The 18,194-nt window shown below is 39.2% G+C and overlaps 1 protein-coding gene across 1 annotated transcript in view; it reads left to right on the top strand.

The window, feature by feature from the left end:
- The first annotated feature begins 7,281 nt into the window (after positions 1-7,281).
- The window catches only part of LOC126372733 (uncharacterized), a 31,209-nt gene continuing 20,296 nt past the window's right edge, over positions 7,282-18,194 (top strand). Inside the window, exons 1-12 of the mRNA XM_050018602.1 lie at positions 7,282-7,426; positions 9,026-9,154; positions 9,836-10,001; positions 10,565-10,799; positions 11,165-11,523; positions 11,995-12,153; positions 12,921-13,070; positions 15,315-15,504; positions 16,217-16,329; positions 16,774-16,877; positions 17,042-17,224; positions 17,804-17,868. Coding sequence (XP_049874559.1) covers positions 7,302-7,426; positions 9,026-9,154; positions 9,836-10,001; positions 10,565-10,799; positions 11,165-11,523; positions 11,995-12,153; positions 12,921-13,070; positions 15,315-15,504; positions 16,217-16,329; positions 16,774-16,877; positions 17,042-17,224; positions 17,804-17,868 — 1,978 coding nt within the window. The 5' untranslated portion in view covers positions 7,282-7,301. The remainder of the gene's footprint in view (positions 7,427-9,025; positions 9,155-9,835; positions 10,002-10,564; positions 10,800-11,164; positions 11,524-11,994; positions 12,154-12,920; positions 13,071-15,314; positions 15,505-16,216; positions 16,330-16,773; positions 16,878-17,041; positions 17,225-17,803; positions 17,869-18,194) is intronic.

Raw genomic sequence — 18,194 nt, 5'->3', positions numbered from 1 at the left:
GCCATATCATGAAGTAATCATGCATTTAGTTGGTCATATCGTTAAACGTTTTGTGTTCATTGATCTGGCCAAACCACATCATGATGTGGCCAACGAATGTTGTTCTATTTCATGAAATACGACCATTTCATGAAATGGTCGATCATTTCATGAAATGATCAATTCTATGATATGGCCACGATACATACATAAACTCACGCCCGTAATCCCTAATGGGGTGGGCAGAGCCACAAGTAATCAAAGACAACTTGCAGCCACTGTTGATACGATGTCGTAAGCTGGATATGATGAACCTTATGGTGATAAGGGATCAGCCTATCGCCCATAACATTAGTCCATCATGTTAGATGACACAATCCCTCTGTCGGTTTTTACGACATGCCCGGGAAGACAAGCAGCTGAACGTTTTCAATGTTTTTTATTTGCTCCCAGAACAGCATAGAAGCAGAAATAATAATAATAATATGATCTAGCTTCAATAAATACCTTGCAGTCACTGGTAGCACAACCTACCAAAACAAATACCTACAATATTCAGTCACAATAAGCTTGACAATATAGCCTCATAGGAGAAGGCGTCTTCATTCAAGGTCTATAATTTGTAAATAAAGCGTCTCTCTCGACTAACGACACGAAATGAGACTTCGCCTTGGGGCATGAAATACACTTTTCATTATTGTTTTTTTTTTTAATTGACAAATAATGAAATGTTGGATTATACTGCTTTACAGATCAAAAACGAATGTTCTTCTTTCAAACTTAAATCAAGATTGTAAATAACAGTAAGTTCAATATTTTATCACGTGACGTCATAGTTTTCATACAAATTCCTTAGAAATGTCTTGCTTGGGATTTCTATAGAAAGTAGTTGATTTGACTGGTAGGAAACATCCCTATCTTGTTAGTATAGTTCATTGTTTGTTTGTTTTAGGAAATGAGTGATTATAAGATTTGTTTGCTTATGTATGTATGTTTTGGCTAATCTGATAAATAGCTAAATTACTTTAAATACGCCGATAATAATGGCCCCGATTCCTGCCAATCGTTGAGTCTGTCAGGCAGTCTTGAGACATTTTCTTATCCGCCGAAAAGCAAATAATCCATCAGGATCATTCTAAATTCGAATAAACGGATTTAAATTTCGAACAGATTAAAAATAGTTTCAATAAGTTGTGCTTGTCACTATAATAAAACTTGAGCATAAAAGCCCGTTTTCCTTTTTCACAACCCCTTTGGTAATCCAAATTTGAAATTGTTCGCGGCAATAAAAACAAATACAATTGTGAGCTCCTCACGGTGCCGCGGGTTACACACAAATAAGTACACAATAAAAACTAAATCCGTGCCGATGAAGAATTCCCGTGTCGCGACGCTTAGATAGTGCCAATGTTAACATAGCTATAGACCAGCTTTTTGTCGTTCTCTTTGATAATAATTATTATTTACACAAAACATAAACCTGTAGGTAATACTTTTAACTAATCTAAACATCCCTGACACAAGACTCATCTCACGTAATTACAGTATTTACGAAACAAACTGTACCTACCAATTTCTACAAAACAGTTCAAAAACACGCGATCCTACCTAATTTTGAAAAAAATTCTTCACCCAACCAGAATTCGATCGTTGTACCACTAGCTTGATGGTCAACCATGGTTAGAACCATTACCACAGGGCTCAAACATTACAAAGACTACACGTGAAAGTCATTTTATGATACTTAGTATATCACTAATACAGCTGTCTCGACCATTATAGACAGCGATACAGCTCACCAACTATCACGTTGGTCTAACAAAAAGCTCGGTGAGTCAATTTGCAACATCATGCGACGAATAGGTATTTTTCACTATCCCAATCTGGCATATTATGTTATGTGTTATGTTGTAATAGGTAGGTAGTATTATATTTTTCCTCTATGATGATACTATAACGGTCTGACAAGCCAGCCTGACTTTAAAACTTTAGTTCTGTAGCGCGCCTAGTAATGCGGCATCGATCGAGCAATTTGGCAGCGGGCTCGGGCCGTGCCGGCACCGCGTCATCGCCTCACATCTTGCTCCCCAATACCGGCGATAAAGCGATATACAATAATAGGCTAGTATCCAACTAGTCAAATCAGTTACTTTTTACTAAACGTCAAAACACGAAATGACTATGGAATTTGTATAAAAAACCACACAGTGACGTCTTAAAAAAACGTGATCAAATTTCGGACTTATTATTACGTTTTTCGGGATTAATATTCATAAATAAATTAAATAGATAAAAGAAAATGTATTTACAGTTGTATAAAATACTATTTTATGCAACAGTTGTATAAGAAGGGTCAAAAAATGCGAGTGGCGTGAGTTGCGATGTGAGCCTTGGCGAACATCGCAATAAGAGACGCCACGAGCATTTTTTGACCTAGTTATACAACGTTGCATACAATACTTTTTCTACGACGACGTAATTTTAAATGAAACAAAAATTTTCCAATTTATTTTCCAACGCGCGGGAAAATGGCGGCAAATGTATACTTTTTTTTATAGTATATCTATGGCACCAAACAAAGTAAAGGTGCCAGTTTCCAGGTCAAAAAAAAAGTGTGCGTTACCCCAACAAGAAAGTATCTCCTAGAGTTATATGAGTAGAACGTATAGTTGGTGCCTTATCTGCTGTAAATGTGCCCCCACATAAAAAATGTGTGCCCCCTGTCGTTTCGAAAAAAAATCGAAAAAACGATTCTTGCTGGGGTAACGTTTTTCTAGCAGGAAAATTCTAAACGAATGATCGGAGAGAGAAAAACTGTGCATGGCCAGATAGCTTATATGTGTGCCAAAATGTGCCCCCAAAAATAAAATCTGTGCCCCTTCAGATTTTCGAGATATTGCATTTCCTGCTGGAGTAACGTTTTGATGAATAGTATATCTCTAAAACCATTGCATGTGCCCCTGTAGAATAAACATACGCGAGTGGCTCTTAATGTGTGCCCCTTTGTGCCCCAATTAGATTTTAGAAAATATTTATAGTTTTCAAGTTATCGCGGTTTTATGAAAACCCGAAAAAACATCGCAGCGCCTAAATGAGACAAGGCATAACTTCGCTGAAAACTGTATTCGGTCTTTCTTGACGCTAATAATAACCATACAAAGTTTCAAAAATGTTCATGCAGGCGTTTTTGAATAATCTTGCTAAAAGTAAAAACGATGGTGTCATAACTTTGACGGCAAAATACAAGGAACTGGCACAATCCCAGATGTGTAGGTGTAAACCAAAATCTTGTGCCTTTAGTCAAAAATATATGGTGAAAATATTGAGCTTCAAATGTTACGCATTAAGTAAATATAAACAAAAAACCAAAATATGTAAACAACGGCTGGTTATCCGACCAAATCTGAATGACTACTAAAAAGCGACGGATTCATACTTAACGAGGACCTTCTTTATTGGACGTATTATACCTAAGCTGTTGTCCTTACAGTCGCGTTCAAAAGTTTTGAGGGCTAATTAAAAAATATATTAAATGCACCTTGTGACTATATAAATGAAACATAGTTTTAACTCTGCTTTACAATAAATGTGACTTACATTAGTATAAAAATACAGGTATGTCACAAAACAGTTTGGTCACGATTTTGAGCATGTTAGTCACATGTACATTTTATTTGAAAATGGCTCTTATAAATATACTTAATCATGTGTAAGGTCATAGAAACAGCTATTAAAATATAATCCAATAACAACTTTATTTTATTAGTTATTACTTTTCTACTTCAGTGTACTCAGGCACAACACGTGTGAACCGGTTAGTGAGTAAAGTAAAGAAGGTCATCGATATGTATGAATCCGTCGCTTTTTAGTAGTCATTCAGATTTGGTCGGATAACCAGCCGTTGTTTACATATTTTGGTTTTTTGTTTATATTTACTTAATGCGTAACATTTGAAGCTCAATATTTTCACCATATATTTTTGACTAAAGGCACAAGATTTTGGTTTACACCTACACATCTGGGATTGTGCCAGTTCCTTGTATTTTGCCGTCAAAGTTATGACACCATCGTTTTTACTTTTAGCAAGATTATTCAAAAACGCATGCATGAACATTTTTGAAACTTTGTATGGTTATTATTAGCGTCAAGAAAGACCGAATACAGTTTTCAGCGAAGTTATGCCTTGTCTCATTTAGGCGCTGCGATGTTTTTTCGGGTTTTCATAAAACCGCGATAACTTGAAAACTATAAATATTTTCTAAAATCTAATTGGGGCACAAAGGGGCACACATTAAGAGCTACTCGCGTATGTTTATTCTACAGGGGCACATGCAATGGTTTTAGAGATATACTATTCATCAAAACGTTACTCCAGCAGGAAATGCAATATCTCGAAAATCTGAAGGGGCACAGATTTTATTTTTGGGGGCACATTTTGGCACACATATAAGCTATCTGGCCATGCACAGTTTTTCTCTCTCCGATCATTCGTTTAGAATTTTCCTGCTAGAAAAACGTTACCCCAGCAAGAATCGTTTTTTCGATTTTTTTTCGAAACGACAGGGGGCACACATTTTTTATGTGGGGGCACATTTACAGCAGATAAGGCACCAACTATACGTTCTACTCATATAACTCTAGGAGATACTTTCTTGTTGGGGTAACGCACACAAAAAAAAAACAACAGCAATGCTTTTTTGGCGACATTATAGTACAGTTACACTTTGTAAACAATGCTTTTATAGGCCATAGAGCGTACACTTTTTCAGAGTTTAATTATGTATGTACTTACATTAGACTTTTTGGTTATTTAAATGCCAGATTAAAGTAGAGGAGTAGAAAAAATACTATTACGTTAGTTTTAGCCCTGTATTTATTTAGTAATCTGAATTTCATAATTTATCTTGAACCCGGTATACGACCCAATTAGGTAGTTTATTAGGTCAAAGATAAATTATGAAATTCTGATTACCTACTAAAATAGACAGATCTATAGGTGACAAAAACCGTTTTCTTTTTTCTATTTAACTTAAATAAATGAATAAATGAATTTACTGCGATATTACCGCGATATTTTAGCACTTTTTTCTTTGTCTGGTTGGTTTTTCATACAAGTTCCATAGTAATTTCGTGTTCGTTTAACATTTAGTAAAAAGTAACTGATTTGACTAGTTGAAAACTGTTCTAATATTCTGTTTATTATAAGGTACGTAGTAAAAAGACAAAAAACAAATGACGTCAAAAAAGTCGAATCAGCCCTCGCGATATCGTTGAAACGTAACAACTCACCATCACCACGGCGAGAGTAATTTGACCTTCCAGTGTGGTCTGCACCTGGCCTATCAATAGGCAACACTACTCTCGAACCCTTCTGACCACCATGGTCCCAATGCTTTGGATAAAAAGGAATCGTAATCTTTGTTAGAGCTACCTGTATGGTAGTTGCAAACTAGTTCGACAATTGACAGGAACAGTGATAAAAATGTATAAGATTGACATAAGGTGACATGTCAATTCCATACATTTTTATCACTGTTGATTGTTGAAATCATTTGCAACTTGGCTAAGGCCCTAGTTATGTTACTTATATGCTAAGCTACAAGTAATAAACTTTGATAAACTAATAAAAAGTAAGAAGTAAGAGTAAGTATTGAAAAAGTAAGATGATACCGTGCATCGGAGGGCAGTAGGATGCCAAGTTGCTCTCCGCTTCTCGTTGACAAAGGGACAACAACTTTGCTTCGATACTTGCGAATAGGAACGCTCATAGCCTCCGCTTTTATGTCTACAACCTGCTAACTTGTAATGTGATGTCTGTAGGTGTTTAAGTTTCGCATTTTGTATTATTAGATACGTTGCTGAATAACAGAGTAAAGACGAACCATAGAATGCATTCTGTAAGGTCAGTTGTTTTCGTGATAAGCATGTTTTAAAAGTCTGCCAAGTACCTACTGTAAAACATGATTAACTTATTCCTAATAAGTAAGTAATAAGTTAAATAAGGAAGGTCCGGATACGGATATGCTTAGGCATATTTTTTGCCGGTTACATGTAGTTATTATATTACAAAATATAATAACTACATGTACTTATTATTAAGTAACATAACTGTGTTTAATATTAATAGATTATCAAACTTTATTATTTGTAGCTTAGCATATAAGTAACATAATTGGGGTCCTAGCCAAGTTGCAAACGATTTCGACAATTGACAGGGACAGTGGTAAAAATATATGGGATTGACATGTCACCTTATGTCAATCCCATACATTTTCGTCACTGGCTAAGGGCCTTAATATGTTACTTAGTAATAAAAACGTATGTAGTCGCTCTGTTATGTAAACAGCAAACAATGTTTTGGTAACTATTTTTCAGTGCCGTCGCAAGTTTTGTCACTTATAAACTGCATAAAAGCAAGAGTTTATTTACCTTTTAGTGGAAAAATAATCTCACCAGTTATGAAAATCTACTCAGATTGTAATCTCCAGCGTTTACCAAGCTTCCCTCTAGCTGCGACCAGCGAGATAAAAGAATTAAAACTATTAATTTATTCTCTTTTAGAAAGCTTTTGAAAGAACCTTCGCTGTAAAACTGTAGCTACAACAAAGCACGTTATAAATAGATTTTGTAAAAGATATCTAATTTTATCCAGCACAAAGGTTAAATTTAAATTACGAGTACTTATTGAAAAGTTTGGAGAGAAAAATAGTATAGATAAAGTCTTTTGTTTGTGACTAAAAGAGATGCCAAGTCCCTCACAAAATAGTTTGTTAATGTGTTTCACGAATTCACAAAAGGTAAAAAAAGCACGAAAACGAAACCAAGTATATGCCAAATGCTGTTGATATCATGTCAGCTGATAAGCTAAGTTGGAGTACCTTGGGTGGCTTGATGAGCTTGGCTTGTCGTAGTAGTAGTGTTAGCTAGGTAAAAGCCTGAAACATCCTTATAGGTACTGGGTGAGGAGTGCACTCCTTACACTACACTTAAATGAGGGAAGGATATACCCAGTAGCAGAAGGGGAGGTTATAAATTTAAGAGAAAAAAGTATTTATTAGGCAAAACATACTTAAACAAACTTACTTCGAAGTAATTAAATTACTCAATCATTATATAGCTGTAGTAAGACTATGACACATACTTGAATGGCACATACTTAATTATGAACCTAATAATATATTAAACTAATTGAAATATATATAAAAAGTATGAAAGTAACAGAATACTTGCTACAGAGACTAAACTTAATTTACCATAATATCGTGAATCTATAGAGCGTTATTTGGTTACAGAGGCGGTGGCGCCGTGACGTGTAGGGCGCGATGAGCGCGTGCGCGCCGCGGGCGGACGGCGCGGGCGCCTCCACGCCCGGCTCCGACGTCGGCGAGCGCATCACGCGCCTCTTCCCCAAGTGCAGACCCAAGAACATGCAGCACCACAACGACAGGTCCGCTACATTTAATGAGGCTAGAAATAAGTCATACGTCGCTAAGGGTCTTATCAGACAGGAAGCTCCTTTACACGCTCCTCTTTCTCGTTCTGCTATGTTCTGGGGAGTTAAAAAGGCACGCACTTACTTTTTTATGCGAAAATGTCAAATTGCAATATTGCTTTTTTTAATATGAATTGCTTCGATGTGGCCTTTTTAACTCCCCTGGTAGATCGACACGGTCAGAATGCCTGCTGTATGGGTATGTAAATACTACGCATCGAATGTAGAACGCGGACGCGGAACAACTTTCTGTCTGATAGGACCCTAAGATCTTGATCGATTTGACGATGAGGCTGATGTGATATTTGTCAAAAAGATGTTTGATGCTATGGCAGAATTAAGAGCTCAGTTCTACCTCTAAGGCTGCCTGTCCATTGAAGCGGAGCGAGCTTGCGGAGCGGTGAAACGGATAAATATTAACCAATAGGATTAACCAATCTCTATCCACTGCAGCTGAGCGGAGTTTTTATGCAATCCTATTGGTTAATATTTATCCGTTTCACCGCTCCGCAAGCTCGCTCCGCTTCAATGGACAGGCAGCCTAAGGACACTATGGTGGCGTCACCACCATGAAAATATACGCAGTTATCACCAGGTTGTAGGTTGCGCTACCAATAAGATACCAGAGGGACGTTGCGATTATACAACTGCATAACATTTTGTTGGTGGCTCGACCGTGGTTGCACTGCCACGGTGTCCTATTGAGACAGGGCGCTAACGGTAAAGATAAAATTTTTTTCAACCTAAATGAAAATCAAAAAGTTACGATCACCAAGAATAAACTGCACATCGTCTCGTCTTCAGACTGGTCAAGAAAGCGCACCGTAATCTGTACTTTATCTTGGCTTAGTATTATGCCACAAAATTGCATTAAAAACAAAATAGCTTTGTGCTCACTACGTTAATTATTTCGCGGCTCTTTCCCCAGTGCTTCCTCAAGATAATGCAGGACCAACACGACAGGTCAGCTTCCACTTGCTAAACATTTAGATATACCTCACAAAAAAAAATATTCACCTTTGTAACAGACATACCTACCTTTCAATGATACACCTTTTTAAAATTTCAAAAACTTGAATACATCTGAAAATAGATGACACATACCTTCTGAAACATTCTATATACTTTGCAAAGAACTCTAATTCGGAATCCCTTGGCCTTCTGCCATTGAATACTTACTTGTAGTAGTGACGTCATAGTTTGTGTCGACTACGTTGTTGATAACGTGTCTCTTCTCTGTGTGCGGCCTCAAGAGCATGCAGCACCAACACGACAGGTCAGCTTCCTTTAGCCAACTAGATTTATCCTTATATAAACTCCAATTAGTTCATGGAGCAAAGATTCCTTAATCTCATAGTTTGCGAAGAGAACGTCTTTATGTTCGAATTTTAATCATCTTTCCCAAATGCCGCTGAGGAACAAGTAAGCTAACACCAGCTGCATAGATCCCCTCCCTTAAATCGCAAAGACCATTAGCTATGTGCTCGTCTAAGTATTTAATATCATTTTGCACCGGTTTGGAGCTGAGTTGAAACTATTTCGTTTGTTTTGCAGACTGAACTCCGGACTGGAGGTCCGAGACGCGAATATAATCAACAACTTATCCTCGGATGAGGAGCGGAATGATGGCCAGCTGGTCATACTCAACTCTAAAGGGGGCACTTACAAGTTAAGGGACTCTAGGTAAGCAGAGCACTAATACTGTAGAAGCAAAGCTTTATATTTCTTTGAAATTAAGGCGCTACGCCAACCCTCATGTATGTGACCTTTTTATTTCTTTTCTTTTACCAGACTAGATAAATTCACTAGCTTTTTTATTTCGTATTTGGAAGGTATTTGTTGCTAACCCAATTGCCAGAGTTAACTAAGTATAAGTCTTTTACTTCCTTTCGGAAATACTGCTAGTTAGGTAGCAAACGTAAAAATCGAATGCTGCAGAAAGTAATATACTTCTGTAAAAGTGTTTGCGAAACTGGCGGAATGTGCAAAGAAATATGGGTGGAATAGGAAATTGGCTTTTTATCTCACTCTTTTATCTGTGGGCGTACTGGATGTGTCTAGTTGGTTTAATTGTCTGCACAACGTTCGCTACTTCGAATGAAAATCTCTGACGCGACACATAAAGAAGAAAAGACGATTATTCACACGTCATTTATGCAAACCGATGGAGGTTTAATATTCATATTAACATTACTGCAAGGACTTTTTTACTCAATATTTTCCCAAACCGGGAAGTAAATTCAGGCTCTTTGACGGGCCCACAATATTTAAAGGCACGTTTGAGTCACGTTTCTTCAATCAAATTACCATAATACGGCTAACATTACCTTAAAAAGCGTCATAAATACATTTTTCAATTACCAGGATAATAGAAATAGCGGGAGGTCGGGAGCTGTACTCACAAAGTCGGACGAAGGCGGTGCGCAAGCTTCGGCACAATAATACGCACAAACACAATCTACGGAATAAAGTGCGATCGCTCAATAAGGACACTACGGATTACGCTGCTGATATTAATCATGCTAATGAGGTGCGTATTTTGTATGTATTCCAATAAGTACTTAAGTAGGTAGGTAATCTAATTAGCACATGCGTGGGTGCTCGCGAGTTGATCTATTAGTAAAATTTTGACTACTAATGTAATTGATTAACAGCCTCCGTGGTCCAGTGGTAGAGCGTTAGGCTCACGATCCGAGAGGTCCCGGGTTCGAATCCCGGTGGGGAAATATCACAAAAATTACTTTGTGTTCCCTAGTTTGGTTACGACATTACAGGCTAATCACCTGATTGTCCGAAAGTAAGATGATCCGTGCTTCGGAAGGCACGTTGAGCCGTTGGCCCCGATTGCTACTTACTGATGTAAGTAAATAGTCGTTACTTGAGCCATGTCAGGGACCTTTGGCGGCTCAATAGTAACCCTGATCCACCTTACAACCCACACGAGAGAAGAAGATTGATTATTTTATCTTTTCAATACAGATGTTATAATAGCGGGCACTATTTATAAAGTAACAGAATTCAACAAACTTTACTAACTAAAACCGGCATATCAACAAAAATTTATGGAAACTAAAAAATCGTTTCGAATTTCAGATATCGCTGCACAGGATAAGCAATGAGCCGAAGAAAATGATATCTCGGCACACATCGCCGACGTACACGAACGGCGACCGGGAGCCGCTCGAGCAGAACACTATGGGGATTCCGAAGAACAGCTCCCCCATACTGGACCCCCATAAAACAAACGACGTCAGCACTAAAAGCAGTCCCATAGCCGTCGTGGCTGATGGCGAGGTCGTTGTTTTTGACGACAACGACGATTGGAAAGGTGATTTGCCCTCCGTTACTTTTCTTGTCTGAATTCACAAGCCTTGACATTGCTTTAAGTGTGCTTGCAAATTGGAAACGTTTAAGAATCCCACAACAGATGTTCCTACTAATTGGAGCTCTATGTTGAGACTTTAGGAATTTGGAACTTCGTCTGGCTTTCAATTATGTGTAACCTATATGTCACTTTCGTTTCCTTTATATTTACTGTCAGAACCTACCGTTCTGCTTCTTCGATATCTGTCTCAACATCTGTACCGCCTCTGTGTTTAGCTTAATCGATGGAGCTAACTGTGCTTGTAACATTTCCATCATCATTAACCATTGTTATTCACACATATTTTTTTCTTTCTCTTTTATTTTCAGTGATATTGAATTCTGTGTCCTTAGGTCTGAGGATGGACCCTGAAGCTAGTGACAATGAGATAGATATGAGTGTAAAAAGAACCTTAGACAATATGAAAAATGGTGATAGTGATGTGATGAACAATAAGAGTGAACTCAGTTGTGATGGGGGAAGTGAGTCGACTCCGTCTCGAGGGGAAGACGCTCGACTGAGTGACGCTAGTCCCTCGGGGGTGTGGTTGTCGGGAGACGAGGACAAGAGCAGGGTTACCAGGGTGATAGGGGAGCTGCCTATAGCGGAGTATGAGGGCTCGCCGCGGCGGTACGGCATTGGGAGCCAGAAGACTGCTACTAGATCGCCGAGACCGGGTTTTCCACAGGTATAACCCACTTGCCGTTTTATAGGTTCCATGATAGGTTGATAAGAAAGCTCTAAGATTAACTGATTAATCCGTTTGGAGTACTCTTGACTGGTTTGAACATCCTAAATTATATCCTTGAATTTGAAGGTCAGAACCACAAAGACACACACACAGAAATCACCACACACACATCACTCACACACACCACATTCAAACAAATCTCAAAGGTAACAGAAACTCAGAATAGAATAGAAATAGTTCATCATAAAAGGACGCCACACACAAAAACAAGATAATAACATCAACATTTAAAATTTTCACAAAACAATTACAAAAACCAAAACGAACGTTCATCGAAATGATCATAAGGTGGTGGTGGACGTGGATAGGACGTGGATGTACCTCAGTCTACCTATAAGGATATAGTCGTGTGCAGAAGTTATGTTAATGTGAAGGTCCGATTGTAAAAGAAAATGCTTTATCTTTCAGAGGGTAGTGACAGAGAGCAGAGACGCATCACCGCCGCCCAGTTCAGCCGCTTTCGACTATTTGTACGAGTTCTCCGAGACTCGGAAGGTACTGGAGGAGTTCTTCAGGTGCCCCGCCATGGCCAACCAGCACAATAATGATGAGATTGTTAACTTCCAGGTATACTCCTGAAACCTATATGCACGTCCTTGAGTATACTTAGAGGCACAATGAATTTGTTTGAAGATCTTCTAACCCGGTCAAGAGAGAACAGGGGGGTTTAAGAGGCCACATCGAAGCAATTCATCTAAGAAAGCAATATTGCTATTTGACATTTGTTTGCATTGCACACTTACTTTCATATGCGCAAATGTCAAATTGCAATATTGCTTTCTTAGATGAATTGCTTCGATGTGGCCTTTAAACCCGGTAACCCGGTTTAACACTTTCTGACATGACACTGACATTCATATTTAGGATCTGGACCACTGCTCTAAATCATAGTTTTGCATATTGATAGTGCTAATTATCAACTAAACTTTCAGATATTTTGCCTATTTATTTGTCACTGTGCAAAGCTTCTTAAGCCGGTAAAATAGCGGAGGTTACAATTGAAATTAGCTAACTTGAAAAGGTTTAATACGATCTACTCTGAAACGGCGTGCGTGTATGAAGCGATTGATGAATGTGGAGGAAGCAAGAGAAGTGTCAGGATCGAAGCAAATGGAATTCTATAGTCTATGCTTACCCCGGTGGGAAATAGGTGTGAGTTTATGTATGTATGTATTAGCTAACTTATTTAGGTAATTAGCAGAAAATTAGGCCAGACTCCTCCCATATTACTTCTCCCACGATTCTCCGCAAGAATCTACATTTAAACCCCACACTAGACAAAATTGCTGATAGGTTCCAGCGTAAATATATGCGATTGTATATAAATCTTCCAGGATCTAGACTACGAGTTGCGGAGACAGACGCAGGAGTGTCCATCGGAGAACGGGCTGGAGGCCAGCAGCGACGCGGAGTGGCCGCACGTCACCGACACCCTGGATTCACCGCACACTGCTCACAACCATACCAACTTCTTGGGACTTCAGGTATGCAATAAATATCTTTAGGCCGGTGGGCTTTGGTACGAATTCGACTAGTGCGTATGGGTACGCACGACCACTTTTCTAAGAGGATCAATTCACGACCACAGTGTTGGGAAGGTCGAGATTTCCTGTGTGTTTACTCCGGGCCCTATCTCACTAGGAACACCATGATTGCGCCCCTTTCGGGAAATTATTCGGGATTCGGTTGCCTGCCAGTGCAACTGGGTAAGATATCCTTTACGTAACTGCATAAATTTGGTGTGTTAGAGAGGTAGAGTTGTAAAAATACTAAAATTCCACTCGTTTGTGCGCAATACCAGAATGATCGAATTTTTGACTTTCTGAGGTGTTACAGGAAGACCTTTTTCCATTAAACTCCTAATCGGAATTAATACCAAAAAAGTTTTATACGTTGTCGAGAACAGGAGACGAAAGTAGATTTTAAACTCATTCAGCTCGACCTAGATTACTATGGCGCAAACTGCTATTCACTAAATAACTGTGAAAATGGCTCCTTGTTAACACGATAAATATCTTAAATGTCAAGTTAGCCGTGAAGTCCACGTGAACTGCGATTCAAGTGGAACTCAAAGTTGGCTACAGACGGAAAATAATGGCTAAAGTTGTCTTGATTGCTCCTTAAACTTCTTAAAGCTTTACGTACACAGAAACGATGGAAGCGTTCTAAGGCGGGAAGCGGGAGTAATGACATCTGCACCTCGTTATCGGACTTCGGTGTGCACGGGCATACAAATTCAACAACATCCCGCACGTATCCCCTCTATCACAAATGCCCCCAAGACTTTAGTCGTAGGGCCTATCAGGTGGAATTTACCCTCATTTTCCCAGCACACCCACACATGCGCACACACACAGTGACACGCATACACACACACACACACACACACACACACACACACACACACACACACACACACACACACACACACACACACACATCCTCACACGCACGCACGCACTCACCCACACACACACACACAATACACACAGACATGTTGAAACTAAAACTAATGTACTAACTAAAATTAATGTTTAGTTTAGTCTATTGAAGTATGTTAATTGAAGGAAGAGCCGAACCTTCTGACAGAGACTTTCTTAATGTACATGGTGGCTCGGGTCGACTAGATTTTATGCAACGTGTATCAAAGTGAAATAAATATTTTTTATTTATTTATTTTAAATACAACACACAGAACTTTTTTTGCATCCAAATTCAAACAAAACAGAAATTCCCTTTACTAGAACATTTCCAGTGCCGCCTCTATGTGATTGGTTTAATTTCGAAGAGCTTCGTACTCTATACATTGGTGCAAACTGCAGAACGTCTGGCAATTCACGGAATTAGCACCGTACTTGGCCTCAAGCCAAAGCCTCGTATAATACAAGTGTCCTCAAAATACTGGTGAAAGATTTTTGGTGTCCTCTATTTTATAATTATGTGAGAGATTAAGAAAAATATTGAAGAATAGGAGAAAGACCCATAACGGTAAGGTTAAAAATCGTTTTCTGCCATGCGTTTGATGAAGTTTGATCAAACGACAGATGAGTTCGCTTAACTGTAGGTAAAGTAAGGGTACGAGAGGTACACGACCGTCTAACTACGAATAAACAAATTTCACTTCTCAATAGTTCTAGTATACATTTTCATTAAAGCACTTTATAAAAAATTTATAATCCTCGCGACAAAACGGAAAGTTTCACAAAAGAAGCGGCTAAATTGATTGGAAAATTTTCTTAAGTATGTCGGACTTTCCAAGAACTTACTTAAATTGACGAGTAATTATCCTTGATTATTCGGCAGTTGCGTAAACAACTCTAAAGACTCAAACACTGGTTGGTGCTTGGTAACTAAGTAAATTGCTGAATCATTTTTTAAAGTATTTTCTTCGATATAGTTTTGCGAAAACTTTTTTAAGTATATTTAGATTATTGGACACGTATGGGGGCACTTTCGCATTCCATTTCCGATTATTTCCTTCCGGGTTTTGAATTTTGAAGACGAGTATTTTGAAGAGACGTACTTACGTTCACAAACACAAACATTTAAATAGACCGAAAAATTCTGACTGGGCGGGATTTGAGTTCGCAGCACTTGTCAAACCGGGACGACCGTAACCAGTACACCACCGAGTCCTCATCCTGTCCATGCGAATTTCTCGATCTGTTACTTTGTGAAGCCGATGTTGAGAAGTTTGCATGCTGACCTCTCCATTGTAATGTCCACAGCAACAACGCGACCGCTACCCGGACCCGAACGTCTCGGAACTCAGCGTGGGTGCAGCTTGGAGTGGATCGGCCTCGCCGGCGGTGCCCCGGCGGGACCAGCGGGGACCCTTCGCGCTTTCGCCGGATACTAGCGACGACGGCTCCGATCTCTCCCTAATACTCATGGAGAACGAGCTTTCTGAAATGAAAGGTAAGATCAAACCAATCATTTATTGCAAGAAAAAAGAAAAAATAGAATAAGAAGAAAGGGAGTATAGAAGGGGGTCTTCTTCGTCGACGACTACGTCCGTCCACTTACCGACGACTAACTTACCTAACCTAACTAACCCCACAACCCCAACTCCTAACCTAACTTATCGACGTTCGTCGATAAGTGACGACGCGACGCAACTTTGGACACATAGTTCCGAACTAGAAGTGACAAATAAATAATATTATGGTAAATATCCCAATTCAAAACAATCATTACGGTTGTATGGTACACGTATTCTATACCTAGGAGATGGTACTCGAATAACTAAAAATACGACCAAGTAGTTAATGCCATATGAAGGACGCATCGCACGGCACGCAGGATATGACTGGATGCCGATAGCCCAAGATCGTCGGAAGAGGAAAAACATGGAAAGGCCTACGTCCAAAATTGGATATGAATTTACGCTGATATAAATAGATAGATAGAGTTAATGTTATATGAGGGAAATCTCCTCCCCTTCTCACTCCCCTCCGGTCCGCGGAGGCCCATATTGCTCTATGATGGGACAGCCTACATAACAATAATACATAGATAGTGCAAACCGTACAAACTTATTACCTGAAGTAGTAGGTTCCTTAACTGAAGTAGGTTCGTGATTGTCCTCTATCTCACGCAATTTAGGCAATATAGATATTTTATTTTCCAGTTCAAATGGACTCAAACCGCGTGGTGGTGACTCATCTACCGATCGTGGAGGATGGTCTGTCGTCTGGCCATGCGTCAGATACCGACAACAACAACCAGATGGCTTCATTGCAAGTAAGTAGAGTTATATATTATAACTGTAGTCAAAGGCTGTTTTTTAAAATAAATATTTTATATAAATAAATGATGTTTTTAAATAAAAAAATATTTTTATTCAATTATAACATCTAAAATTTTTTCGTTCGGTCTGGTTTTTTACATGACTGCCTGTCTGGCATTCCAAACCGCGAAGGGAAAACCAGCCCAATACAGGTTAGGTCACATACCTCCGAAAAGTCGGTTTCCTCACGATGTTTTCCTTCACCGCTGAGAACGTGATAATCATTTATGATCCAAATATGAATTCGAAAACAAATTCGACAATCATTGGTTTGGGCCTTTGCTGGATTCAAACCTACGACCTCAAAGTAGGAGGCAAACCTTCTACCAACTGGGCTACCACGGCTTCCCCGAAGTGAATAGTAATTACCCACTAATACCCACCTATTTTTTTTTCAGACGCACACATCAGTCATCATTGAGGAGATAGTGGAGAATGGTACGAGCGGAGACGCCCTGGTGTTGTCTGATGCTGATTTACATTCTTTAGATCCATTAGGTTAGTACCTTCTCTTCGCCTTGTCTATAGTGTAAAAAATAATAAATGGATAAAAAAATAAGTGTACAAGCATCTCATGTTTTGCCGCAATTTGCCATGCAGAAATAACCTAGCTGTAATTATTAAAATAATTTCTAGTAAATCCCAATCTGTTACAGCAGCGTGCAGCGCCCCGCCGCCGCCGGCGCCGGCGCCGCACCGGCCGGCCGCGCTGGCGGACCTGCCGGCGGCGCCCGCGCTCGCGCACTCGCCGCACGCCGCGCACGCCACACACGCCGCGCTCGCGCCCCACGACGCGCACACGCCGCACCACCACCACGCCGCTATTCATGATGATATTTACCCGCCCAGGTAAGGAATAGTCTAGACAACAACTCAGTCAAATAAGATAGATACTCGAGAGCGGAGGTTTGTGCACACCTGCACACATCTTAAGTTTTGTATCGGGCAAGAGCCCTCAGCGCTCCCTCTTTATAAGGCCAAGTTGTTAATGCCGTATGAGGGAAACCCAAAGTAATATCAAAAAAAGAACAATTGCGTCTAAAATCGAATGTATCTATTTTTTATTTGCCCATTCGGGCAGGCAAAGGGAACTTAGCCCATACAGCGTAGTCTTTGGTCATCTTAATCTTTTTTGAGAAGCACCCAGAAAATTTCTTAAGTCTTCACTCTTCACGTAACGTCCTTAGTTTTAAATTTTATAGCTTCATGTATATTCCGATAAATAAAATCGAATGTATCGGAAGATATATTGTTACGCCAGGCTTGCAGGTGTGATGCATTCTGGTTGCACCACCATCTAATTTACGTGTATACTAAAAATGGTAGCATTAAAAGAAAATTAATGTAGTTGTAGGAGATAAACTGATATCTAGTTACTTTTCTTTTTATGAAGCAGTTTCATGATGATATCTTTACAAACATTTCCAGGAAAAGGCCATCATCTGCTCAAAGCCAGGAATCAGTAGAAATTAAAGCAGCCAGCGGTGACGAAGGTGATTTTATCTTTATTATTATTTTATATTACAAAACAGCAAACATTACAGCAATAAAAAATTGCTGTCTTTAACCGGAAAATTACTGAAAGTCAAATCTTAGGGTCTTAAAAGGCCACTCAATGTTTTTCATGTAAAAAAAGTCAATATATGTATATGTTTTTACCCACTAGCTGTAAAATAGTATCAAAAAAATATTAGATGAATTGCTTCAATGTGACCTTTTTAGAGCCCCTGACTGCTGTTAACAAGTTACCATGTTTAACTAACGCTATACACGCGGCGTAATGACGATATAGATCGAAAAAAGAAGTAAAAAGTCGCAT

Source organism: Pectinophora gossypiella, chromosome 2, assembly GCF_024362695.1.
Source record: "Pectinophora gossypiella chromosome 2, ilPecGoss1.1, whole genome shotgun sequence".
NCBI lineage: Eukaryota > Metazoa > Arthropoda > Insecta > Lepidoptera > Gelechiidae > Pectinophora > Pectinophora gossypiella.
This window is presented reverse-complemented; position numbering and strand designations above follow the sequence as displayed.